The 26,580-nt window shown below is 38.2% G+C and overlaps 1 protein-coding gene across 1 annotated transcript in view; it reads left to right on the plus strand.

Annotated features, from left to right (window-relative positions):
- Window positions 1-6: 6 nt before the first annotated feature.
- GAK (cyclin G associated kinase) overlaps window positions 7-26,580 on the plus strand; it is a 71,183-nt gene continuing 44,609 nt past the window's right edge. The window contains exons 1-10 of the mRNA XM_014958137.1: window positions 7-87; window positions 10,246-10,307; window positions 11,759-11,818; window positions 13,750-13,864; window positions 14,296-14,438; window positions 17,559-17,684; window positions 18,873-18,962; window positions 24,392-24,527; window positions 24,869-24,981; window positions 25,519-25,630. Of these exons, the coding sequence (XP_014813623.1) occupies window positions 45-87; window positions 10,246-10,307; window positions 11,759-11,818; window positions 13,750-13,864; window positions 14,296-14,438; window positions 17,559-17,684; window positions 18,873-18,962; window positions 24,392-24,527; window positions 24,869-24,981; window positions 25,519-25,630 (1,000 nt within the window). The 5' untranslated portion in view covers window positions 7-44. The remainder of the gene's footprint in view (window positions 88-10,245; window positions 10,308-11,758; window positions 11,819-13,749; window positions 13,865-14,295; window positions 14,439-17,558; window positions 17,685-18,872; window positions 18,963-24,391; window positions 24,528-24,868; window positions 24,982-25,518; window positions 25,631-26,580) is intronic.

Below are 26,580 nucleotides of genomic sequence, written 5' to 3' on the forward strand. Positions count from 1 at the left end.
CCGCCAGCCGCGACCAGAACGATTTTGTGGGGCAGACAGTGGAGATGGGCGACATGAAGCTGCGAATCAAGCGGGTGATCGCAGAGGGTAAGAGCGGGCGGCGGCGGCAGGCCGCGCCCGGGGCCGGGCCGGGCCGGGCGGGGCGGACCTGCCGCTGCGGGGCTGAGCGGGGCTTCCTCTGGGGCCCCGGGCCTCCCGCTCCCCATGAACACCGTCTCCGCTGTCGTGGCCGGGAGGGCTTCCTTCTGGGCGGGCCGCGCCCCGCCGGGGGAGGCCTTGGGGGGCGAACGGGCGGCGGTGCCCGTCCGGCCGGGGCCGGCGGTTTCCTGCTGGGCGGGCGGGCGACCAGGCCCCCCGAAGGGCTTGGCGCCTCCGGGTTGCCGCTTTGGTTAGGGCCATGGGTGCCCTGAGCCAATGTCAGGTACCACGGAAGGCGTCTGGAAGGATCGGGTGTAGGGGCAGCACTCGCTGTCGTTGTTTGTTATCCCGCTTTGGGAATCCCGGTAGAGAGGTGGTGCGTTAGGTGGGAGCATCTTCCCTTGCTTCTGATGTTCTCTTGCTGTGTGACACAACTCTCAAAATAGTTTATAGTCTGCCTATAATCTGCCTCGTGGAAATACTGTATTGCTTTGTTCTTTGGGTTTTTTGTTTGTTTGTTTGTTTGTTTTTAATTACTATAATACTATGCCTAAGGTGCATGATTACCTGTGCCATTTTTGGTTGTTTGCAAAACTGAAATGCAGGAAAAAAACTTTACACTGAAGTGGCGGGAGTCTGATCTCACTTCTGATAGCGGCTCTGGTGGTGTGGAGGAATTGGGCAGTTTTCAGTTTCAGTGAATTTTTTGGGTAGGTGTCTTGCCACGCTACTTGCTAGTCTATTTTAAAATAGGTACTATGTTTGGTGTGTGAAAATTACTTAGAAATTAGCAGAAATTTGGATCATGTTGTGCTTGTGGTCAGAGGAATTATTTTATTTCTTCAAGCAGAAGAGATATTAAAAGCTTGTCTCTATAGACTAAAATGTGAATGTGTCTGTATTAATGCAGTTACATAATTGTGGTTAATGTCATTTAGGTTAAATACCCCAAAGCTCTAGTCAGAGTTGCTTTTCATTGAAGTTATTTTCTGTTAATTGCTTCTTGCAATTGTCTTGTATTCAAGTAGTTTAAAAAATAGATGTATCAATATTTTTTTTCCCTTGAGTAGTTTTTTTGTTGAAATGTTAGTAACCAATATGGAACAAAAATTTAAGTCTTCAAGAGTAGCTACTTTAGTTAAACTTACAAAAATTTGTTTGGGAAAACTAGCAGGACATTGGTCTTCATCACTGCTTTATCTTCGTAAGGGCAAATTGTTACTGTAATGCTTAAACACTTCTGGCATATGGTCTCAGACAAAACATGAGGGTGTTTTAGTTAGTAAGTTGAAGTTAAAACAGTGCTTTTAAACGTCAAGCCCTGTTCTGCCTTCAGCCTTTGCTTACAGCTTCTTTACAAAAGATCCAGTCAGAGTTGTGAGTGAAATGTAAGCACCCAATATGATGTGACTGTAAGGTGAATGCTAAATGAATGGGCTGGTGCTGCTGATACCATGACATTCCTGCCAGGAGTGACCACAAGAGTTTCTAAAGAACAAGAAAGGAAAGGAAGCCATGTTTGAGGTGTATCTGCTGCTTAGTTCTTGGTTCTGAAACATGTATTTCATACTTTGGTAGCAGCCTACTGTTTCCCAGGATCTGATGCAGGCTTCCTAAAAAGTTAAGGGAAAGATGCGTGGTTAGGTGATTTAAAGCAAATAGGGACATGCCTTAAGTCCAGTGTTCTTGAGAATTTATCTGTAACCTCTGCATCATGTTCCGTGTTTGTTTCAGTGTTACGGTTTTGTTTCAGGTTGTTTGGTCTATATTTCCTTAACTGAAATTGGGCGGAACTGCTTACTTTTGCTAGAAATTAGGACTTTCTAGCTAACGTAGCTGGGCTAAACCCTTAGGGTATATTCAGTATAAATATGAAATATGTATAAGGTGTAGAAGTCCCAGGTTCTCCTGCTGTTTTCAGACTTGAATTTGTCTTTAGGATATTATTTACTTTGTTGTTGAAATGGAATTTATCTTTGAGCTCTGAAACTGTGTTTGACACCTGCTGGTGCATGCTTGCACAATTAGAGCTTATGAGCATTCTCTTCCATACTTAAAGATTCTGTTTTTCTTCTAAATGAGTCCTTTCATACCAAATTCCCTACTAGAAAGTCATATGCTACTTTCTGAATTTAGATTTCAAATCTGTGGTGAACTGTGTGTGGTATGCCAATGCAGGGAGATTGACATTTTAGTAAGATCATATGGTGTACTTTGATTTTAGTTGGTGTGAACAAAGTCTGTGGATTTTCATTGCGCGGTGTCACATGGCAGTGTAAGTTCAGTTCTTCTCATACCCTGCAAGTCTTTCCAACTCTGTGGCGTGCTGCCCGTCTGTATTGGTGGAAGTGTGCCACTTGGCCATGCTGCAAGCTGAGACACTAGCTGCACAGTTCCTTTGGGTGCATTTTCCAGTTCATTTTGCAGAGGTACCATGCTAGAAGTAGCGCTGGTCTGACTGGAAATGTGGTGTGCTGCTGCGGGAAGCTGAGAGCAGCCTGGGGGGATGGATGGGCTGGTGGTTGATCTCTAGCACTGATGCTACCTCTAAATGCACAAACAGGCTAAGTGTGTCACAGGATGGACTGAGTGCTCCTAGAATACAGTCTCCTGTATTTTCTATTTGGACATTTCAGTTAAGAAATTCTAGAAGAAATGGGTTGGGGCCTTTACCTTTAATCCCTAATCGTCCTTTGTATGATGCTGGCTTCACATGTCATGGTCCTTTTTGGTCCTCTGCTTAAGTGCATACACTGACACACAATTTTACTGAAGTAAAATAGTCGTTGATCACATACCTAGTTAGTAAAGATTAGTAAATGTAACTATCTTACACTCTTCCGTGACAGAGTGACTCTCTTGTATGGCCACAAGTCACTTGCCAGTCTGAGTGTTCTATGCTTGTTTCCATCACAGCAGGGGCGTCTGCATAAACATAGTCCAAGCAAATGTGATTAGGGTTCTCCAAATGCTTACTAACATGTTTGCTTTTTCTAGGGGCAAGTGAGGGTGGCTTAAACTGCAGTCTCTGTCATATCCCTTGCTGTTTATGTGAACAGCATGTGTGGTTTTACGCTGACTTTTGACTTCTTCAGTTGACATCCTCCAATGTCCTTCTGCTTCCTTCACGAGTGTCAGGTTTCCTGTCTCAGTCTGTACCAGGTAGTTGAGGGACTGAGGTGGTCCTTACTGATTCAACGATTGATGTAGCCTGCACATTTGGCTTTGGTGGAGAGTGAGGAGAGCAAGTGACCACAGTAGTTTTCAGAAATTTCTTGTTTCTCGTGCCTAAAAGCCAACATATTTTCACAAAAAACCTTGCAAATTTGTTTTTCAAGTACTAGACCCTATTGGCTTCATTTTTGCCCATATTGGACAAAGCATCTCTTCTGATAGACCTTATGCTTGTTTACCTGATAATTGTGATGATAGGCAAGTAAATATGGGAAATTTCTTGATCTCCACCTATACTGTAGAAGGAATAGAACCTGGCCACTGACCATAAAAATATTCCTTGAGAGACTGCCGATGCCAGAAATGGTCAAAGAATTACAGACACTCATTCCTCAATTATTTCTAGTAATGCTACTCCAATAAGAGGGTAAACTGATATGAAAATAGCAGGTCCTGTGATGTGCACTGTCAAGTTCCAAAATTACAAAGAGTTGAATTTTTTGACAATTGTAAGTTGTAGATTTGTAGTAGCTTTGTCTAAATGAAGAGGGAGGCCTGTTTGCTGTGTGCTGAATAAATGTTTAATAAAATATTACTACCTTTTTGAGCACAAATGAAAGGCAGGATATGTTTTGATAGCTAAATGAGATATTGACAAAACTACTTATGTGCTTAAAAATTATGCAGTCTTTAAATATAATCATATTCTTCCTTGAGCCTTTTTTGTAAAAGCCAGCAGCTGTTGCATTGATGGGGTAACAGAAACAGTTATAGGAGTTCATAAATCATTTCATGTGTCTTGGTAACAAAGTAAAAACAGAATATTTAAAAAGAGAACCTCTATTCTAGAGATCTTTCTGTGAAAATAAAGAAGTTCTTCATCTTTATGATGATCCATGGAACAAAACATGATACTTTTCAGTCTCAGTTCTAAGATTGAAAGGATAAAGGGATCTTCTACATGTTTTATGTTTAGTGTTTTGTTAGATTAGATAATGTTTTTAAGGGTTTCAGAATATTAAAAATAAGTTGACAAATTCACTAGAAGTTCCTGCTGCCACTCAATGTGTAATGTAATATCATTACAAATACTCCACTGCCGGTAAGGGAGACTTTAATTTGCTTCCTGAATGCTGCTGTTTGTCTGTAGGTTGAATAGTAAATAAGAAATTATTGGTAACTGTCCTATTGTAGCTTTACCAAATTTTCTAAAACAGAGGTCCTACTAACAGAAGAAAAATCTTTTAGAAGTTTTGAATATCTCTTCTGGTAAGCTGTTAAGTGAGATAAACCAGATAGAAATACTACTCTACTAGTCCTTCCAGTGGCTTATTTTGAAACACTTGGTATTTGAGTTACTCTTTCTTAATATCTGTGCTAAAGATAAGGGCATCAGGAAAATAATCTTATGCCATAATTATTGTTTAAAATTAGTTTCCTTCTTTCTCAACAAGTAATTCAACTGCAAACTGATTAACCTTTGAATTTGCTATAGTTTTCTCTTTAATTGAGCATATAAATTGTTGGTCTATAAAGTATAGGCCGAGTCTTTGATTTTGTGTGAAATGTGGCAGTGGTATCGTAGCTCAACTTAATTTACATAAAACAACTCAGGGTCTTGTCAGTGGAAGGCAGTGATGGCACGAAATGGCCAACGCATTAATGGCCTTCAGAGTATAACAAGACATGTACTGCCTGCTCATATATGTTAATTGTAACATGTTTGAAACTTGTGTTACTGCTTTAGCCAGGTATTCTTTGGCCTGACAAATATGCATTTGATTTTCTGTATGCTGAAAAATGCCAATGAAAATCAGGATTGAGATATACAGAAGGAAATTCCCTGATATCTCAATTTTTTTAAAAAAAGATATATCTAGGTTAAAAAAGAAATCTTACTTCTGGTTCCTCTTTACTTAACTATCCATGTATATCTCACAACTTTCCAGTGCTTTTGTTGCTTGTTTTACATATGAGGCTGAACAATTGAGAATAAACAAGGTATATGGTTGTGGACAAAGCAGGGAACAGGCAAGTTCTGTAGCACACGTTTAACAAGAATTTGTCATATGTATTGACTGACTTACTCTTCCTTTAATCAACAAACATAGACAAAAAGGTAAGAGCACAGAAGAGGAGAAACGTGGTGACAAAAAATGTGTTATTTGAACTGCTTGATCAGAGTCTAAAACTTTGACCATGAAGAAAGAAACATTCCATAGTCAAAAAGGTAGTAATAGGCTATAGACTTTAATTTTTTGTGAGTTTAAAATCTGTTGTGTATTGAAGCCCGTGTAGGTGACTTGTAAGCTGCATTCTGGGAAAGTGAAACTTGTGACTGTCATTAAAGTATCAAAAAAAAAAAAAAAGAAAAAAGCTGCTTTAGATTTCAATGCTCTTTCAATATTAGGAGTGTGAACAGGCATTATTACAGTTTACCAAGCTCATAGGTACAATTTGATAGTCTCTGCAACTCCTGGATTCACAGAAGTGTGGTAAAGTAATGAAATGCTGATTTTTGGATGGATATACCTCATAAAACTCGGGGCAGCAGAGGCACAATGAGCACTTAATGGTCAAGTTTCTGTGAACATTGTTAGTTTGATTTGCTGACAGATATTTGGAGTTATTGTGAAGGGAGGAGAGCTCATGTCAAGTCAAAGACAAGTTGCAGTACCCTGTGACGTGAAGAATGAACTGACAGTTACTCTGCAAACCACATGTGAGGCAGACTTCTTGTGAGGGAAAAAAGATGACAATCTCTGAAGAAGAGCCAAAGCACCCTGACCTAGCAGCTTTACAGTTTGCATTCCCTTTGCTGTAGATGTAGAGTTTTTCAATGTGAAGCATAGCAGTGCTGTTTTTTTTTTAAAGCCGGTGTTTCTTACATAGAGCAGTTCCACCATGCATGGGGGCTCTGAAAGTTTCAAGGTGTTTTACGTCTCTGCTTCTCAAGGTTATGGGGGCAAAGTCCATATCTTTGAGTTTGAGCCATGTTTCATTTTTGAGGCACTTTCATCTTGTTATTAGGACTTTGCAATTGACACAAATGCATGACTGGACTTCAAAAAGTATGCTTATGAAGCAATACTTGGCAGCAGGGACAGAGCATCCTTCCTGTTTTGATCAAGGGTGTTGTTTGTACTCTGGTGGAAAAGCATCTGTCTGCATTTAGGTAAGATGCACTGTAACTTCTAGTCCAGGCTGGAACTGCAGCATTTCAATAAAGTTTTAATTGAAACATAAGGTTTCACATTTCACGCTCAAAATTGATGTGGAAGCAAATTTGTTCAGTATTTGGGAGGGGAGTGAACAAGTTGTGTCAAGCAGTTGTAAACAGGAAGTTATTCATACCATCCTTTTCTCAAGACTAGTTAAGTGTGTAGTGAAACTATGCATTACAGTAGCAAGCAGTTTTGTGTTGTCGTTGATGTCCCTATTCTGATGCTTCACTAGCATACAAGTAGGAAAACCATCATTTCACTGAAATGGTTTGTCTGAAAAAAATCTGTGAAGGTGGGAAAAACAGAGACAGGAGAAAAAAAAGCTTTAAATCTAGTTTGATTTGTAGTGCAGTGAACTTACTTGATATTATGTGATGCATAGGTTTAACTTGAGGAATCTCTAGGTTGGAAAAGAAAGGGTATTCTAATCTTTGTAAGAGGATGGTGAAGAACTGATAGGAACAATGCATGTGGGCTGTGGTGGTGTAAGAATGAGTGCCCACTATTAAAGCAAATGAGGTAGGGCTACTTCCTAATATAAAGGAAGTAATCAGATGATCTTAATGTGGGCTGGAAAGGTGAGGTTGGTAAGCTTTCTGCTCTAGTGTGTTTCTCTGGGTCTGCTATTGGGCAAGACGGGTTCCAGGACTGACTGTTGTACTTCAGCTACTCCTTTTTAATGAACTTGTTTGGTGCTCTGTAGTGAACTTGTTATTGTGTAAATTTGTATTTACAGAAAAGAAAGAAAGCTAATTTTCTTCTGCCATAATTTCTGTGGCAGTAAATAATAATCTGAGAGTATTTTTGAGAACAGACTTAAAACCATCTACAGATGTTTACATGGGTGGAAATAATGAGTGAGAACACCCCATATAAAACTACATTATTTCTACACTCCTAGGAAAGTAACCAAAGCAGTGCTATGCTCTTAACTTTCATTTTGTCATTTGCCTCAGTTGGGTCTGCTATACAGATCTTTGTTCATACAGGTATGTTGATACAGGTGTGTGATCCTTGACTGACATGGCTGTATTGACTGTGAGATCCTAGGTGAGGTTGTAGCTAAACAGGTGAAACTGCTTTTTTTTTTTTTGTGTGTTTGCAAATTGTATTGCAAACTGCATTGGTAAGAGAGCCTGGAGTAAACAGTTATAGCAAAGGAAAAGTTTTGCCAGTTAAGTCATCTCTGTTCATAGTATATTAGAACTGTTTTAATAGACTAGCTCTACAAGGAAGCCAGCATCAAAACCTAAACTAAACTGCTTTTTGTAATGAAGCAAAAGGACTAATTTTGCCTCTTGTGAAAGAATTGTTTTTGCCAGTAACAGATGGTTTAATAAAAAAAGTAAATTAAAAGTGTCTTCACAACACTGTACCTCCTTTGGTATGCCAGAAAATCCATAGATTTAAAATTGGTATCCGCAGTAGTGCTGCAATAGTAGTGAACTGATCACCATCTGGAATGAGCAGTGTTACATGGAGCTGAATTGTGTTTAGGTGAAACAACGAAATTACAGAGTGAGACGCTTACTTAAAACAGATATTTTGATAGGGACATAGCTGCCAATGGTTGTAACCAGGCATATTACCACTGACTTTTGTTTGGAGTTCTGAAAAGTTTAATGAACTTTGTGTTTAGTATTTCAGTACTAAAGGTACAACTGCTGAAGTGAAAGTGCATCTTTTAAACTACTTGTGTGTACCCTTAAACTATCACTACTTTAATGATGTTTCTCCCTTCAGTTTACTAATCTAATACCTCTGTATAAATTGTGAGATCCCACCACATAATTATTGCTAGGAGCTCTGGTAAGCCGTACCACCATTGAAATAGCCTTAAAGAAGACTTTCTTAATTACTTTTCCTTTTGTTAAGCCATGCTATGAAAATGTAGTAATTTAACCAATATTTTGCTAATACACAAATTGAGTCTTGCAAGCTTTAAATTTGACCTCAGCAAAATCTTAGTTTGGACACTTTATATGCAGATTTCACTGGATTTCCTGATAAGGTCAATTATGCCTCACTTAAAGTCAAATAGCTATGCTGTTTATCATTTTTAAATGATATGCATTGCTCAAAAAGTTCACTTGCACTGCTCAGCCAAAATGAACAGTTATGATTTTCAATGATTATTGAGATTAACAACCAGTATAAGTTTTGAAGTAGTTCTGAAACAGTATAAAATTTCTTCAGATTCCTAACTAGTAATTAAGGACTGAAATTAATATTTTTTTGTTGTTGGAAATGAGATTCATTTAAATGCAACAAAAATTACTTAAACTTCAGAAGCCTTTGAGGTGGTTGTAATGTTGTGGTTGGGTGTGTTGACTCAATTCTGAATGTGTCTTGAGTTTTGGGAGGACTGTATCATGATCAGTACTTCTGTGAAAATTTCAAGTATATCTTGTTTTGAAGACTACTATAATCTTTTATTAGTCAGGCAAACTAATTCTTCCCTTCACTCCTTTGTACTCAGTGCCAACAGGATTAAGCTTAGTAATAACGTGCAACTTGGTGTATATTGTAAGCGTTTCTTATATTGGAGAAAGAGCTTGTAGGAAAGCTCATCAGTCCAGCTGAAATAATTGGAAAGGTAGCAGTGCTTCTAGAGGCCTTCTTCAGAGTTTGGATCAGCTTGGTTGTTAATCAGATATATGTTTGAAAATGGTGAATTGGTTTGATGAGTTAATTCTGATGCTTCAGTGCTTTCCCCTGTATAATTTCCAGGAGGGCATTTGATGCATTTGAACGAAGTATAGTTATATTTTGGAGACCAAGTATGTAGGTCTGTGGACATTTGTATTTGTAGAGGTACTAGCAAGTTGTATGCTTGAAATGCAGAGTAGACGTGCCCCATTCCTGTCCTGGAGGAACCCTTGGTGGTGTACACAGCTAAGCCGAGTTTGCAGAGTAACTGTTCTGTAACCCGGGGTGCCTCTGTCATAGTTTTGCTCTTAAGTGCCTTCCAGAATACTAACTGTGCAGTAATTTCATGTACTAACTGAAGTAATGTGTGTGCTGACTTGAAGGCCCTAATTTTGTAACTCGAAGCCTGTATTTTCAAGATGCAGCCTGTAGGGTTATTAGAATAAAATCAAATAAATGGTTATTGAGATGAATGTAAAGACTTTATTCTGTAGAGCCAACAGTCCTTTCACTGTGTATGAGGTCTATGGGACAAAGACACAGAGGCACTATCCCTGTGTTGTAGTGACTGGTGTAGGGACTTTCAACTCATTGGCACAGTGGACTCTCAAACCTGGGGCATGCTTCTGGATGTAAACAGGGACCTGGTTGGGAAGATGGATCAAAAAACATGGTTTCCTGCCACCCTGCTTCAGTGGTAGGATGACTCTCAGACTATCTTGCTTGTTTCACCAGCTCTATGAAATCCATAAACAGTAGTCATAACTGATCAGACTGTACAGAACATTGTTTTTCTTGTATATGTTCTTATTCTGAAAGGAGCAAGGTATCTTCAGATAATACTCTAGGATGGTGGTGTGAACGTTATTCTCTCTCCAGCCCCTCTTCCATCAGTGCCCAAAATACTGATTGTAATTGCTGATTAGAGCACTTGCACTGGAAACTTTAGAAAACCTAAGGGAACTTCCTATTGTGGGAAGCACCGAACCTCATACTACATAATGAATCAAAGTAAATGGATAAATTATTAAAACTGACTTAATGGGCCTTCTTCTTGTAGGTGGTTTTGCTTTTGTCTACGAAGCTCAAGATCTTGGAAGTGGCAAAGATTATGCTTTAAAGGTAAAATGAATTTACATCATTATAGGTTTATAAAGTCTGTCTTTTTGCTTGATGCTTTAGCATGACAGTTAATCCTTGATGTTTGCCACTGAATGAGTCAGTTGGAAGAATCCAGAATGATAAAGTGGCGTTTGTAGCATGCTGTGCCTGTATTTAGAATGGTCATTCCTGTTAGGATCCTGCACTTTATACTTAGATGCCAAAGATGGGAGTTGCTCCATTAGGTACTGTTTGTGTTTGTCTTCATTTGGTCTAGAAATTCATGACCCTGCCCAGGCATTTTGTTACATGTGTAGAAAGATTTTTTTCTAAGTTACCTGAAGTAGGGTACAGGAATATTTCCACTCTGAAGAAGCAGATTTGGCCTACCAGTTAGCTTGCCTTTTTACTTCCAGAGTAAGTTTCATCAGTATTAAAAATAATCCTCTACACTGACTCATTGATCAAATGTTCAGCCTGGCACTTTTCAGAGGCACTTCTGGATTGTTTTCTGAAGGCTTATAGTAATCATATAAGAGCTGGAAAATTGAAGTATTATGGAAAGGACAATAAAATGAAGTAATTTACTTTATCATATTTTGTTGCCAAAAAAAAATAAAATTGTATCACTTGTGTTCACCACAAAATGGCTTCAGTTTTGGAGTAGGGATGTTCTGTGGCTCTATCAGTACAAAGACATCTATCTTGGAGAGAAAGTGAAAAGGGCAGTATGAAAGGTGCAAGAGGTAAGATAGCATTGCATGACCAGTAAGTACTTGGTTTGTTTTTTTGCTTTTCATACCACATCCTACAGTAATAAAACCTGTGAACAAAGCCTGTGAACACATATATAGTATGTCTGTTCAAAATGTCATCTAGAAGTAGCCCCATTTAAAAATAATGGATAAAAGGTGAACTGTTACTGTACTTCCTCTCCTTTGTAAAACTGGTACTTTTGGAGCAAATGCTCAGATTGATTCTAGTAAAATGTTGACTCCAAATCCAAGTGATATTGGAAATAGTAATGCTTGATTTTGCTGCTGGTTACTCAGGTACCATTGAGAAAGTTGGGCTACGTAATTTTGAAAAGTTTTAGTTGGAGTGGGTTGAGGATTGTTCCTAAAGATCTGAGGCAGAATATTAATCTTTTGTTGTCAGTGCACAGTGCTGTAGCCAGGAGACCTTAGTGTTTTATACAACAGAAAACTGTCAGAGCAATTACTTCGAGTGTCAAAGGTTACAACTGCTCAGTTATCACTAAACCTGAACGGTACAGGTAACTGGAAAACTAGGTGTTATATTTATGGTAGCATGTCCAAATGTAGAATAAGCCTGCTTTTACTATCTCATTATAACTCCTTAGGCTTTTGACTACTGCTTATCCATTTGGTATTCTGGAAAAAAAAATCTGTGCACTGTTTTTCTGTGAGTTTTAATAACGATATCTTCCAAATTATTCTGTTTTCTGACAGCGATTGTTGTCTAATGAAGAAGAGAAGAATAAAGCCATCATTCAGGAAGTTTGTTTTATGGTATCCTTTTCTGGGACATATTTTAATGATTTAATTGCCTGATATCAAACACTTCTGAGAAACAGATGACTGCTCTACAGATTCACTTCTTTCCATGCCATACACTGCTTAAGAGCATTGACATTCTGAGGAAGATCTGGGTACCTAGTTTGTCATGAATATGACACCAACATCCAGCAAGTTCAGTTCTTCAAAAATTGCAGGAATTTAGTGTGTGCAGATAACTTTTGTAGCTAGTGTAGACTTTGCTAGTGTAGACTTTATGTACTTTGTCTACCAAGAAGTGAAATTCTTGTTTGGGCTTTCTTGAAGTCCTGTGACTGTGGTCAAGAGACCTTTTGACTATCCAGCTTATATTTAGATCTTAAGTAGACTTCTGTCACATGAACTGGACTTACCGTTTTTTTCAACTACTGAAATCTTTGCTTTTGCTCTCAATGTTTCTTAATTTCTGCCTCAGATAAGTCTGACTTTAAAAAGTAATGCAGAATGTTAAGGAATTTCAGTAGAATCCATGCATTGGAAACAAGAAGCAGATGTGTGTCAATGTTGTTGCTGTCCTTTTCATATTCAATGATGTTAGATGATAGGGTATAATGTAATCTGAGAGTGTCTTCAGTCCTTGGCTTTAGTAAACTCAGTATTTGCTCCCCAGCATCTCCTCTAACACCCTCAGTTTGTTTCAAGATTCAGTGAGGAGCTGTGGTATGCTCGTTTTATTTTCCACTCTCAGTATTCAGCTTCATTTTGAGTTAATGCGCAAAACCACTGATAATAATTTAAGCTACTCAAATATTTCTTTTTATGATTACTGAAATGTTTGGCAAAATCTTACACTAAACACCATTCACTAGATGTACACTTGCAAAGAACAGACTACCATAGCATTATACATTTTCTAGCTACTCTGGCTGTATCTTGCCAGGAGTAAAGAACTGAATGCTTTTTAGTTATTTCACAGCTCAGGCTCATTAAAGCATATCTACAATATGAATGAGGGTTAACTGTTGCTAACTTTCCAAGCTATAACTGTGAAATTGAATTATTTACCATAGCTCTGAGTAAAAGGTTGTAAAGAGCTGCATAAGATATAAAATCGTACTTTAATTTATTCTAATTCGGTGGATTCAACTTGCTCTTTTTTTTAAAGCTTTCTTTTACTTACAATGTCTTTCCTTTTTTTTGAGGCTTGGTGAATACATCTTGCAAATAGCATGTGTTTGTCTCAGACATGGCTCCCCCCCAGTATATGACCAAGGTGATGCACATCAGGGACAACAAAAGCAGGCATAATGCAACGTAACTTCCACTGGCAGGAACTGAGATTACTTACATTTTACTCCCCTTTACGTAGTTCAAAAATGATACTTTGAATTTTTGAACTGGAAATTAAAGATGACAAATGTTTTGGTATGAAGAATTATTACTAATGATGGGAGGATAAGTTCCTTGGTCTTTTAGAGCTTTTATTTGTTTTGAACTTTATTTTAATTACTTAAAATTGGAGCATAACATTTACTTTGGAAAAGCAGGTGATTCACTAGCCTTTTCTTAGCCAGCCAGCTAGAGAAGCAGCTGATAATTAAAAGGTCTCTCTGGTACTTGTGCTAATGCCTTGTAGTCATCATCAAAAGACAAAAAGAAGTAACTAGGTCTGTTGTGAAGTCCAGTTTGCTCAGAGCTTTAATCACAAAGATGTATTTTTTTAATGTTGTATTTTGACTTTTTACTACATTACATTCAGTGGCATCCTTGAAGTCTGTTTTTTTCAGCTGAGGCATGGATTTCCCTGTTCTGCTTGGTATTTTAATTGCAGCTGTAATGCTTTCTGTGGTTTTAAGCTAACATTTCAAATGAGATGTCTGTGAACTGCTCTATTCAATAGTATCAATGAACTTGGTAGGCATCTTCCTTGAACATGTTATCTCCAGAAAAAACTTTCAGGTCATCCCAACATTGTCCAGTTCTGCTCTGCTGCATCCATAGGAAAAGAAGAATCGGACACAGGACAGGGAGAGTTTCTTCTGCTTACGGAGCTGTGTAAAGGTAAACTTTCTTTCTTTCCCTGACAGTGGATATTGTTTCTGACAGCTGTTTTGCACAGGTTAACTCATACCTTGGAGGCTTTGAAAGGCTTTTAAAGATAGTACAGTTCAGTGGAGCTAGAGTTCAACCTCAGCTTTTATAGGATAAGGATCATGTTCTTTGAGACTGCAGTTCAACTTCATCTTAAATATGGGATAATCATTATGGTCTTTGTGATGAATCACTGGAAGAATGAGGAGGAATAGTTTCTTAGAGCACCATTTCCTTTGGCACTGCAGTCAGTGTGGATTTGCCATTTTAAAAATATACATCTAATATTACAGCTCAAGACTGAAGATCTTCATTGATGAAAGGAATGTTTGTTATTCACGGCAAGCTTTCAGAATTGGTGTTATGTGTGCACTTATGTGAATTTCTCTGATTTCCTGCAGGACAGCTGGTGGAATTCTTAAAGAAAGTAGAATCCAAAGGACCTATCTCCTGTGACACAGTTTTGAAGATCTTTTATCAGACCTGCAGAGCAGTACAGCATATGCATAAACAGAAGCCTCCTATTATCCATAGAGATTTAAAGGTGCGTTACAGTGTTTAAATAAAGGAAGATTTTTTAAACAACAAAGGAGCCTATCAGGCTTAATCAGTGTTGAGGCTGTTAATCACATACAGTGAACAGTCTTGACTGTAGTGCTTACATGTATTGCCTTACCAAGACTACTGGATGTCAGTGAAGGTCATCACTGAAATACTTGCATCTCTTCAAGTGACATCTTTTTTGTGTGCTTGTGGTTAGTACTACTTGTACTCTGTCTGAACAAGCTGACAGAAAACTAGTATATCATGGCTTGCTGATTAAGCTAATCTTTAAGTGATTTGCTTTTGATAAAATAACCAGTTACGACTTGTGAGTTGTGGTTTTGGGGTGAGCAGATTTTCTAAGAAGAGGTAAAACTTTGAAAGAGAGGAGAAGGTAATGTTGGATTCTCTGTAAAAGATTACTTAGCCTTTGAGAAGTTTTAGAACTATCAGCTGGCATTGTATTTTAGGGCTTGTTTGTAACTCGAATTTTAAAACTTGGTAGGCATAATTCATCATAGGTTTTGTTTATTAATTTTTTATTCTGTTAGACTTTACCAAGGTGCTATACGGTTATGCTGTCCCCTTAGAAACCTCAGAGATTTGAAATGATTTAATCTGTGTTTGAATTTCGTATTTTGAAGTCAGGGCTTCACCTTTTCATGTACACTATGCCTTAGATGAAGGAGTCTTAGTCATCAGTAAGATTCTGCTGTACTACAAAAACATTTGAACCTAATGGAAGGAAGTGGTCTTTGTAAACATAAACAAAAGTAGTGAAAGAAGCTTCTTATTCCTGAAACAGTGTCTGAATTTTACACATCTGTTTCCTGCTTGATATGATGTCAGCTGAGTATAAAAAAGGAAAAATTATTCCTCCTTAAGTAAGCATGTACTCAGTTTACTTTGGGGGAAGGAAAATGAAACCACTTTTTAAAAGTGAATGTGTGCTTTTGTTGTTGATAAGGTTTGATGTTAGGCACTAGTATAGTCCCTTAAAATAAAATTAGTTGGAGTGCTTGTTGTTTTTTTCTTAGTGCGATTGAGCAGTGTACTAGCTGATGTCAAAGAAATTTTAACCAAGCTGGGATAGAACTTTCTTGGTGTTGCTTTCTAGAATAAAGTCTTTTACTTTTCACTGAAACTTCTATACACCAACCCTAGAAAATCTTGTAGAAAAGTTGCATCTCATCTCTGAATAAAGGGGTAAAAACCTATTTACAAATAAGTATACAATTCTTTACATAGCCAGCTCCATAGAAGTTGAGCTAATGCTGTAATTCAAGGTCTGTTTTTTCTTGTCAAGTAATGTAAGTTACTGGTAGAGAAAATACGGAAAAATACAGGAATTTGGTTTCATGTTTCAGGGGCTGTAAAGCAAGATTAAGTGATAGTTGTGCTGCAATGGGCAAAGACCTTACTACAATTGGGAGCCAAATAGGGATCATTTAACTGTGCTGCCCTTTCCAGAGGCTTCCAGCAGCATAAAAAACTCCTGGTAGGACGAAGCTTTGAGCCAACCTCAAATGAGACCTGAGATGCTAGTGTAGCTTTTGGGAAGGGGAGTAGTAGGGTGAAGTCCTAACAGGTTTTTCTCAATTATTTTGACTAAAAGTGTAAGGATTTATGAAGTTCTACAGTGCATCTTAAAAACAAGTTCGCCTTCATAGTGGTGGCCATTTCTGTCCTCCTGTGGTTTTCTTCCCTTGCTTGTCAGTGTGTTGCATTCTTTTTTCCTGAGCCCCTTTGGACTAAGTTTACGCTTACAATGTGTGTGTACAGCACCATAAGAACCCAGCTAGTTACTGAGTTGTAAAAGTTCTAAGCTAGTTAGAGGTCAATTTGTAAAATATCAGAGAATCACTTATATTTTTATTGTCTGAATTTGATCTTTTCAGGATTTGCCATGCAGTGCACAGCTAGTCTTCATAACACAGGTCATAGAGCCTGTTTAAAATCTGAATAATCACCTGGAATGTTTTACATTATTGGCAACCTTTACCAAAGCACAAAAACCAGAACATATATGCACAGAAGCTTGATATCTGGTCTTACTGTGAGCATTTTTAGCATATAAATTTAATTTGATGTTGAATGCCCACTGTTCTTATTGTACATGGAGATAAGCAAAGGTTATACAACACAGAAGGAAGTTCAGATTACTCATTGAGATCAATACTCTAACCACACCATTAACAGAGTTTGTCTTTCTGCAGGGTAGTCAGAATTAATTTTTCTGATGGAAGAAGTTGGAGGGGGCATGTGTAAGGGAGGCTAGTAGGATATTCTGAAAGCAGATGTTTTACAGAAGGAGGTTCAGAGATGACGTGGTTTCAAAGGGATAAGGAAGACAAACCTAGTTATCTGAAGCATGGTGTTGCAATGTTACTAATATGCCTCTAAGCTTCTACATCTTTTGCTGACTGCATACAGAGATACAAGTTTTCTTCGTCATCACTTTTGTGGTTGTGACCCCACAATACTTCTGCCCAATACCTGGTTGTTTCTTCTCTACTTCACTTAGCAATCCAGAAAGGTTGGATTTTATGGAGTGTAAAAAGGGAGGGATGATGAAGAACTATTCAGGCAGCACATGGTCCTCAAATTAGCTGGTTTCTGTCTCTACACAGGGTCATGGTTGCCTCTTTCTGGGCATCCCTCAGCAGCTGCCTTCTCTACTAGTACCTTCCTGCTTTGTCTACAGCAGTCCTAACCTCCATTCCATTGCAATTAAGCTAACAGTATTCAGTTTTATGTGTGAAGACATTTAGATTCCAAGATATTGCTTGGAACCGCTTCTGCAAGTGGTCCTCTGAAAAACTGGCCACCTCTTTTACGCTAATGAAATATTTTTTTTTTCCCTTGGGATTTATTTCCTGATCTCTTGAATGTTTCCTGCTCATAGTTTTATTGGTGGTTCCTTTAAAAAAAAGGCTTTATTGCTACTGTATACTCTACAGTACTGTCTGAAGTCTTTGTGCTCCTGTAAAAAACATTCTGGTCTAAAGTGAGTATTTTTATATATATATATGCACAAGTGAGTTAATATTTAAAAGCATGTGTGTTATTGCATGGGAAAAAAAATAAAATCTCTAATTTATTGTTCTACCTCTTTTTGAAGGTGGAAAACTTGCTTATTAGTAACCAAGGGACCATAAAACTTTGTGACTTCGGTAGTGCTACAACTGTAGCTTACTATCCTGACTACAGCTGGTCTGCACAAAAGAGAGCAATGGTTGAAGAAGAGGTGAGACTATTTTAATGTGATTAATCTTAATATCAACGGTGGATTCATTTAATTGTTACCGTTAATCTGATATTGATTCATGAGACTTATAAGAAAACTGATGATTCTTTCAGTTGTAGTGTTGTTACAAAACCAAAGCTTTATGATTTGTGTTGCCAGAGTTCAAACAATCTGCAGTTACAATCATAGTTTGTATTCTGTAGTTGCATGTATATACAAACACAGCTTCAGCTTGAGCAGTATCCATTCTGCAATCTCGTGTGAAAATAGAAGTGATTTCTAGAGCTTATTCTAACTGTGCTCTTAACAGGAAGTCAAAAACTCATTATGCCTAAGTGATTCCCACCTTCTCATCTGTTTTGCTCTCAATTGAGTGATAAATAAAGAAGCAGCAAGTTTACTCAGCTGAATTTAATAGGCAATATTGCAGTGCCTGTAGGACTGCAGTGACAGTGTGGTTTTGCACTATTGCAAATATGTTTTTGCAAAGTGCATTTGTTCTTAGTTTAGAGTTGAATTTAATGCTGGTAAATCAAATATAAGCAATAAGGTAAAATAAATATAAGCATAAGGTAAATGTAACGTAGTAGATCAACTGGACTCAGCCTTGTAAGTATGGAGAAATACAGTAACACCTAAAGTTCATGCATGCAACTTCTGATACCGCTCTCCATGTTTTGGAATCTGGCATCATTGGAGAGCAATTTGTTGGTTTCCACAGAAAAGATTATGGTGTACTACTGTCTTGTATAGTCTGCAAAAAAAATGGTAGAAAAGGTCTCTTCGGGGATCTTTGTGAACAAAGCTTAACCCTTTGGATGTGACTCCACTGTCATTGAGTGTGACAAGGAAGTGAGAAATACACACTGAAGGATGAATTCACTTCTTGGTTAATTGTTTTTGTGTCCATATCCCTTTTTGCTGCATGTAGAACAGTTATTTTACTTGGTGCTTTACAGTTTGGACTACCATCTTTAATCTTGCCTTTTATCAAAGCTGATGGGACTTTTGCAGGATTCAATTGATGGCTTCTGCCTTGACAAGTATTTCTGAAATTAATTTTCAAATTGCGAATGCTATCCATTCTACATGGAGAGCTTTTTTCCTTGGTTGAATGCTGCTAGAGCTTATTATTCAAGTTTCTGTTTCATAGAATCATAGAATTTCAAGGAATTCTATCTTCTGCAGATCACAAGGAATACAACGCCAATGTACAGGACACCAGAAATGATAGACTTGTATTCAAATTTTCCAATTGGTGAAAAACAAGACATCTGGGTAAGAAGTTTTTCTGTTGCTGTATCATAGCTGCTTATGTCATAGTGAAACTGATTTTGCAGTCTTCATGTTGATTTGTTGATTATATAAATAAAAACACCAAACTAAACACAAGATAGACTATCTTGTGTCAAAATAAACTTAAATAGCATGAACTGTGTATCTAAATATTTAAAGAATGAGAGATAGTATTTGAAGTTTTCTCCCAGATCTAGCTTGACTTCCACCATGAGAGGCAATGACAATCAGTAGAAATATTGCCTAGTTAGAGCTTGCCACCATAGAGTCTTTAGCATGAAAAGCAAAAATTTGAATCTCCGCAATGCATGTAATCCTGGGACAGCCTGTGGCTGAGTTCACAATGGTTGTGTCTAGATATTCCATCTAGGTAAAACACTAACAAATAAAAAGGATGAGAACAATGCAAAGATCATTCATGCTTTGTATAGAAAGGATGATAAAACTATTAACATTCAATAAAAGATCTGTAGCCAGAATCAAAGGTAAATACTAAATCCTTAGTTGTACCTTTTTTCAGTTGTGTAATACTGTAACACTACTGAGCCCAGTGATGTTGTGCTTAAGGACTTAGTTTATTGGACATGACATTTTTTACAGAAGGAGGTGTCAAGCTGTTGTCTGTATTGGAATGTGTCAAAAGACAAATTGAGAAAATGTAATATTGGTGCTTTAATTTTTTTTATCTGCAGTCTTAGAACTTCATTCAATTTCTTAAGTTAGCTACAAGATATTGCAGAAACTTCTATTCAGCTTCTACAGCTGTTGGCAATTTTTTTTCTAGCATGTGAAGAAACACCAAGAAAAATACATTTTTCTGACCTTTTGGTCCCTTCACGTGCATTAAATACTGGCACTGTGTGAGCCAAGATTGCATCCAGTTAAACACAAAGCTAGAAATGCACTCAGAAGGGCAGTTGGAATTTACTTTTTGTTGAGAATAACTCTGTATTAACATGGGGGTTGTCTTCTGTTGTGTCTTTGGAAGATCTGTTCCATTTACCATGCCTTCATTGGAACATATTGTTCTGTGTTTTTGGTAATGAAATATGACGTTATCTCAAGAGGAATAACTCATCTTGTAGTTTGTGGTTAGGATAAACAAAACAGTTTTCCAAAGAAAGCAGGTAGGGTGAGTAACACAGTTGCACACAGTCTGTGTGCTTGTCGCTGTGTGACATAGTCTCCACAATGGGAATGTGATTAGATATTGATTGTGAAATTAGAGGTTCTTAAGCTTGGCCAACTGTTTTCCGAAATCTACAAGTATTTGGAAAATAAACACTACACCCAAATACCTTTAGTTCCATTTTTTCCAAGTTAACGTGATTTCCTGAACTGAAATTCAACTGAATTCCACTGAAATAACAGCCTTTACCTTGTCATAAAGATTTTTCTCCATTGAAATTATCTTTTGGCTTGGAAGGCCCTTCACACACTCCCACTCTTAGAAATTTAGGAAGAAACAGAGTGGGCTTTGGAATACATTAATGAGCAAAATTTCAAAGTTGGGTTCTCCTTTACCAATATCTAGTAAAAGAATTCTTCTAGTCAGTTCAAGACATCTTGCAGGTTTTAATTCTATGTGAGCTGAATGATCTCTTTAGATTTCATGTAGTTTAATTCTATTGAGAAGGTTTTTTGGTGTAATACCTGTGTGCCATCCGGTAATCTTACTGGAGAACTTAATCATTTTTAGTAAGCTGTTTATTGCCTGAAACTGGTCAGTGGAAAAGTGGATGCTCTCATGTGCATGGTGTCTCAGACTGCACAAGGAGTGGTTTCATTGCTGCAACTAAATTATGATCTTCCTTGCTTCTTTGTAAACAGGCATTTCTGTGGCAGAGTAGGTGGTATTTCCTGTACTCCCCTGCTGGATTAATTAATGTGGACTGTATGACACTTCAGTGTATACATTGCAGACAGCTTTTTGTCAACAGACTGACAATAATGTATTTGCTATGCAATCATTCATAATTAATATGAATGATGTTGATTTCTGGCCCTGGATTGAGAGATTAAGTGTTTTGAGGAACTATATCTCAAACCTTTGAGACCTTAATAACATGCAAAACTTTGAAAACTTCTTGGAGATAAATTGACAACCAATTCGGATATGGTGCACACACAGGACAGGAGGCAGTGAGTAGATTTCTTATCAAATGCCTTTACTGGCTTGTTTTGTTTGTGGGGTTTATAAAAGCCCATATGCTTATCAACTAAGCTGGGGTTCAGAAGAAACGTCAAGGAGAAATTTTCCAGTCTGTTGTGCACATGTTTTCTTGGAGGTATCAAATTCTTTATTATCAAACTTTTATAGGCCAGATTGGAATGTGGGTCTATTACAATAGTATAACTCTGCCAGTATGTTTCATATGTCAACTTCTATGAAAACATGTTTATCAACTTTTACTTAAGTAACAAATGAAATTATGCTAACTAATCCATAACATCTGGGCCATTCAGAGATTAGTATTCAAACCTGACTTCTGGCTCTGCTGGTTGTTCCCTTGTCAGATTGTATGTCTTAAGTTTGGGCACAGCAAGACATTTGAGAGTTCCCAGGCTGTGGTAGTCCCGGTTTTGTTATTTTTGAGGCTTAAATTTAAATTAAACTTAAATGATCTTAAATTTTACTTGTTATAAGAATTGAAAACCTTCAAATTGTAGGAAATAAAGGGATGGTCATTTCAGACTAATTTTCTTCAAATCTTTGTCAAAACAAGCATTTTAGAGATTGTTGTATCCCCCTACTGTTATTTAAACAAATTGATTAACACTTAAATGCTTACCTACCTGATGCATTACATAACAGAATGTATCCGAGTTAAAATAAAAAAGACCAAATCCTGTCCCCACAAATAAAATGAGTCTTCTTGAAGCCCAGTACGAAGATATAAAGTAAAACTTCTGAGCCGTTTTGTAAGAAAAATTGTGTTCTTGAACATGTTCAGTGTTGCAAGACTACTCACTTTTGTATACTGTGAAAATCATAAAATGGATATATTGTAATGATTTTTAAAAATACAGGTAGGAGATTCCCTGAAACTGAGAACTTCCATGAAAGGGGCAAAGCCCTACAAACCTATTTAGCTGCAGTATATCTACTTTGAGCTCTCTAACTGACATGGCAAACAAATGTTTCACTAAGTATTCTAACCTCAGAGAAACATCAAAACTGATTATTTCTAAAGGAGTGAGAAGCACTTGGACTATATATAGAGTTGCATAAGTCAGCAGTTGGTGATTGAAGCCTATGATTTGCAAGCAGTGTTAGGAAGCTCAATCAATTTCACAGTCTAAAATTCTGCTTCAAATATCATTGCCTGAATTAAAGACAGCACAAACAAGAAGAACCAGCCAACGGGCTCATGAATTAGAAGATATGTATTTATAAACTTTTTTCAGTCTGTGATAAGTTTCACACAAAGAAGGTGGGTACTGCAGAGCTCCTTTTGTCCACAGCCATGGGTGCCTACCAGCTTCTTGTAGGACCATGACACTGTCTATCACAGGATACAAGATAAGGTGTAGAGGTACTGGATAAGGTGTTTCTTTGTCCTTGGGTCAACACCCTTGTACAAAGTTACAACACTTCTTTGCTGACTACTGGAGAAGGAACAGGACAGAAGTGTGCCATAATCTGCTCATGTCCCTGTCCAGGGCTGCAGCTGTCAAAGACAGGAGAACCACCAACTGAAACAGCCACCCTCTATTGCTATGGGCAGACCCTGCATCCCTGCCTGGGCCTCTCCCAGCCTCACATCAAGGTTGTCCATTCCATGCCTCCATAATGGCCAGAAGACACCCATCCTGGGTGAAAAATGTTAGCCACCACCAGCACTCTGCCCACTGACATAGCCACTATATCACTAGTGCTAGTGCCAGGAGCTCAGTCCCAGGGAACCCAGTGAAAAAGGCACAGAGCTCCAGTTGCCCATGGCTTTGGGGAGATTCTAGCTCCCAATAATACCACCAGACGTTAGTGTTATCTGTCCTGTAGACTGTTGGCAACTCTCCAGCTCAGTGGCAGAGGAGGAAGAGGACAGGACTGTGCTGTGTTCTGGTTGTTTCACCATCCAGACATCCAACTGTAGTTGGACAAAGTAGACAAAGCAGCCACTTTCCATCAGCATGAGCAGCCCCTGCCTCCATGCCCGCCCCTACCTGCTCTTGCTCACCTGGCTGCTCATCTGCTAGCAAAGACTTTTTTATAGCCATCCTGGGCTGGCAGTGTCACTGCCAATGTTCTGTCTACTGTGACACCACTATGACATCTGTGTACTCTTTGCTGCGTAAAAAACTGTCTGGATGGCCAGGCCCTAAGAATTATGGTAAATGGAGTTAAATCCAGTAGGTGGCTGGTCACAAGTGGTGTTTGCCAGGGCTCAGTACTGGGGTCAGTTCTGATTAATATCTTTGTCAGTCATCTGGATGACAGGATTGAGTGCACCTTCAGTAACTTGTAGACGACACCAAGTTGGGCATGAGTGTCAATCTGCTTGGGTAGAAAGGCTCTACAGAGACATCTGCACAAGCTAGATCGATGGGCTGAGGCTGATTGTTTGAGACTCAGCAAGGCCAAGTGCCAGGTCCTGCACTTGGGTCACAACAACCCCATGCAGCCTAACAGGCTTGGGGGAGTGTGGCTGGAAAGCTGCCTGGTGGAAAAGGACCTGGGAGGGGTTGGTTGCTCCTGGTTGAATATGAGTCAGAAGAGTGCGCAGGTGGGCAAGAAAGCAGATAGTATACCAGCTTGTATCAGAAATAGTGTGGCAAGAAAGCCTAGGGAAGGGATTGTCCTGCCGTACTTGGCACTGGTGAGGCTGCATCTCAAATACCGCATACAGTTTTGGGTCCCTCACTACAAGACAGACATTGAGGTGCTGAAGTGTGTCCAAAGAAGAGTAACAGAGTTGTTGAAGGGTTTAGAGTACAAGGCTTATGAGGAGCAACTGAGGGAACTTGGGTGGTTTAATCTGGAGAAAAGGAGGCTACGGGTAGACCTTATTGCTTTCTACAGCTACCTGAAAGGGGGTTGTAGCGAGATGGGTGTCAATGTTTTCTCACGAGTAACGAGTGATAGAATGAGAGGAAATGGCCTCAAGTTGTCCTGGGGAGGTTTAGGATGGATATTAGGAAAAAATTATTCACCAAAAGAGTTATCAAGCATTGGAATAGGCTGCCCAGGGAAGTAGTTGAGTCACCGTCTCTGGAGGTATTTTAAAGATGTGTAGATGTGGCACTTAGGGACATGGTTTAGGCATGGACTTGGTAGTGTTAGGTTAACGGTTGGACTTGATGATCTTAAAGATCCTGTAACAGTTGAGTTAACAGATGATCTTGAGGATTTTTTCCAGCCCAGATGAATCATGAGCTTATGAAATATTTCTGCCTCTATCTCTCTGTAGGCTCTGGGCTGTATCCTGTACTTGCTGTGCTTTCGGCAACATCCATTTGAAGATGGAGCTAAACTTCGCATAGTCAATGGGAAATATGTCATCCCACAAAATGACACCCGCTATACCGTGTTTCATGATCTCATTCGTAAGTTTCCCGGTGTTATTTAATTTAGTGTCTTTATGGAAACGCATTATTATTGACAGTATTGTATTACTGATGATTAAATGTGTTTGATACGTGATGGTGAAAAAGGTTAACTACAGCAATTTATTGCTTTGTTTTTTTTTAAAATTAATTCATTATCAAGCAACTTTCTCATGGGTACCTGTTATGGCAATTGTATTTGGATATGGATTTAGCAGTTGCTCCAGTCTGTTCATGTTTGATTGCTTATTGCACTGAAGTGCACTGAAGGCACTACTAACCTCTGCTGGAAGAAAAGCTCTGAAGAGTTTCTGTTACATTGCCTGAATCTCCTTTTTTAGGCTTCACTTTGAAGGTGAACCCAGAGGAGAGATTGTCAATCACTGAACTTGTGAATCAACTGCAGGAGATTGCAGCAGCTAGGAATGTGAATCCTAAATCCCCCATCACAGAGGTAAGTTGTTTCATAAGGAGTATTATTGATTAGGTCTCCTTTCTGTCCTCGCTTATCCAGTGAGTTTAGTAACAGGTATCAGAGTAGATCCCCTGTTCCTTAGTCTCTTGAAAGTTTCACACTACCTTGTTTTGAAATTCAGCTGATCTGTATCACTTGTAGAATCTTTGAAAATAAAATACACTTTTTAAAGTACAGTTTGCATGACATTAAAGGAAGCTAGTTGTAGTTCTTACTACTTGTTGAAAAAGTTTTTATGATCTTGGGGTCATTCTTTAGTATGCAAGTGCTGTTTGACATGCTGCATATGACTTGCACAGAAAAATCTAGTATAGAAGGCTCCGCCTATACTAACTTGATGTTTTCTGTTTGATGCTTAATTTGTGCGATACTGTAAGTGAATCAGAATATCTTAACTTCCTGGCTTTCTCCTGAAGTTCAGCTTGCTTGTTCTCACCAAGTAAAAGTCATTTACAAAGCATAATAAGTTGGCTAAATTGGCAAGAAAATACTGATAGTGACTATTAATCTCCTTAGCTTCTGGAACAAAATGGAGGCTATGGAAACAATGCTCAGCCTCGGACATCTGTGACCTCTGTTTCACAGAGTTCCAAGCCTGCAGGACAGCTGAACAATATGTACAATGCAGGTAAGTGCATCATCTTAATGTAAAACCAGTTGCATATTGTCTATATGGGAAAAAAAAAATCCTTTGGAGATTTTAGACATTTTGCACAACTGCTAGCTATTTTACATTTATATCATTGTTTCTAACACTGTTTTATTTTTTCTGGGGTTTGGTTGTATGTTGGTAGATGCAAATGAATTTCTCAAGTTCAGTGATGGGCAAGATAAAATTCTATTTCCTATATAAAATAATTGAAACTAAAATGCATTATTGACCTGTAGAGGTGGGAGAGTTGAAATAAGTGAACTAAAACTTGATGGAAGTGGTGGATACCATAAGCAATAATGTCCTTAGAACAAGAGCTATAGTGAAAGTGATCTTCAGGTTATGACAAATAATAAATATGGCTTATTTTAAACACAAAACTTTATGATTCAATGAGGCAACAATATTTTAAAGTGTCTTGTGTAAAGTGGAGCATTTAATAAGAGTTTAAATGTAAACTGTTAAAACACAGCACTTCTGAGAAGATTTTTAACTGAAGCCTTGTTACTTTATGGCAGAATTTACTAAAGTCAGTATATATCCTGAGTTTGTGCACAAATTGGATCTTTGGTGTAAGAAAGTAACAGTTTTCTTTGCTTTCCAAGAACAACTACACAACTACTTTTACACCAGATGTGTTACAACTTAAAAGATAGCAGCCAGTCTGTGGTTTTTGGTCTAACTTTATGCTAAAATGGGCTTGTTGGTGTCTAATGGTTGAAGCAGTCCAAAAAAGAAATGCAGAAGTAATTGCAGGGATTTTGACTATGGACGACAGTGATTCATTAATGCTAAGGAGTCACTGATCTGATGTATTTATTTTAGCCTGCAAAAAGCCTGTATGAGGAAGAAATACTTCCATAAACCTCTGGGGTCCACCTCTCCCCCACAAAAAAGTCTTTTGACCCCTGTGATAGTTTGAAGTG

Source organism: Calidris pugnax, unplaced genomic scaffold, assembly GCF_001431845.1.
Source record: "Calidris pugnax isolate Ruff unplaced genomic scaffold, ASM143184v1 scaffold317, whole genome shotgun sequence".
Classification (NCBI taxonomy): Eukaryota; Metazoa; Chordata; class Aves; order Charadriiformes; family Scolopacidae; genus Calidris; species Calidris pugnax.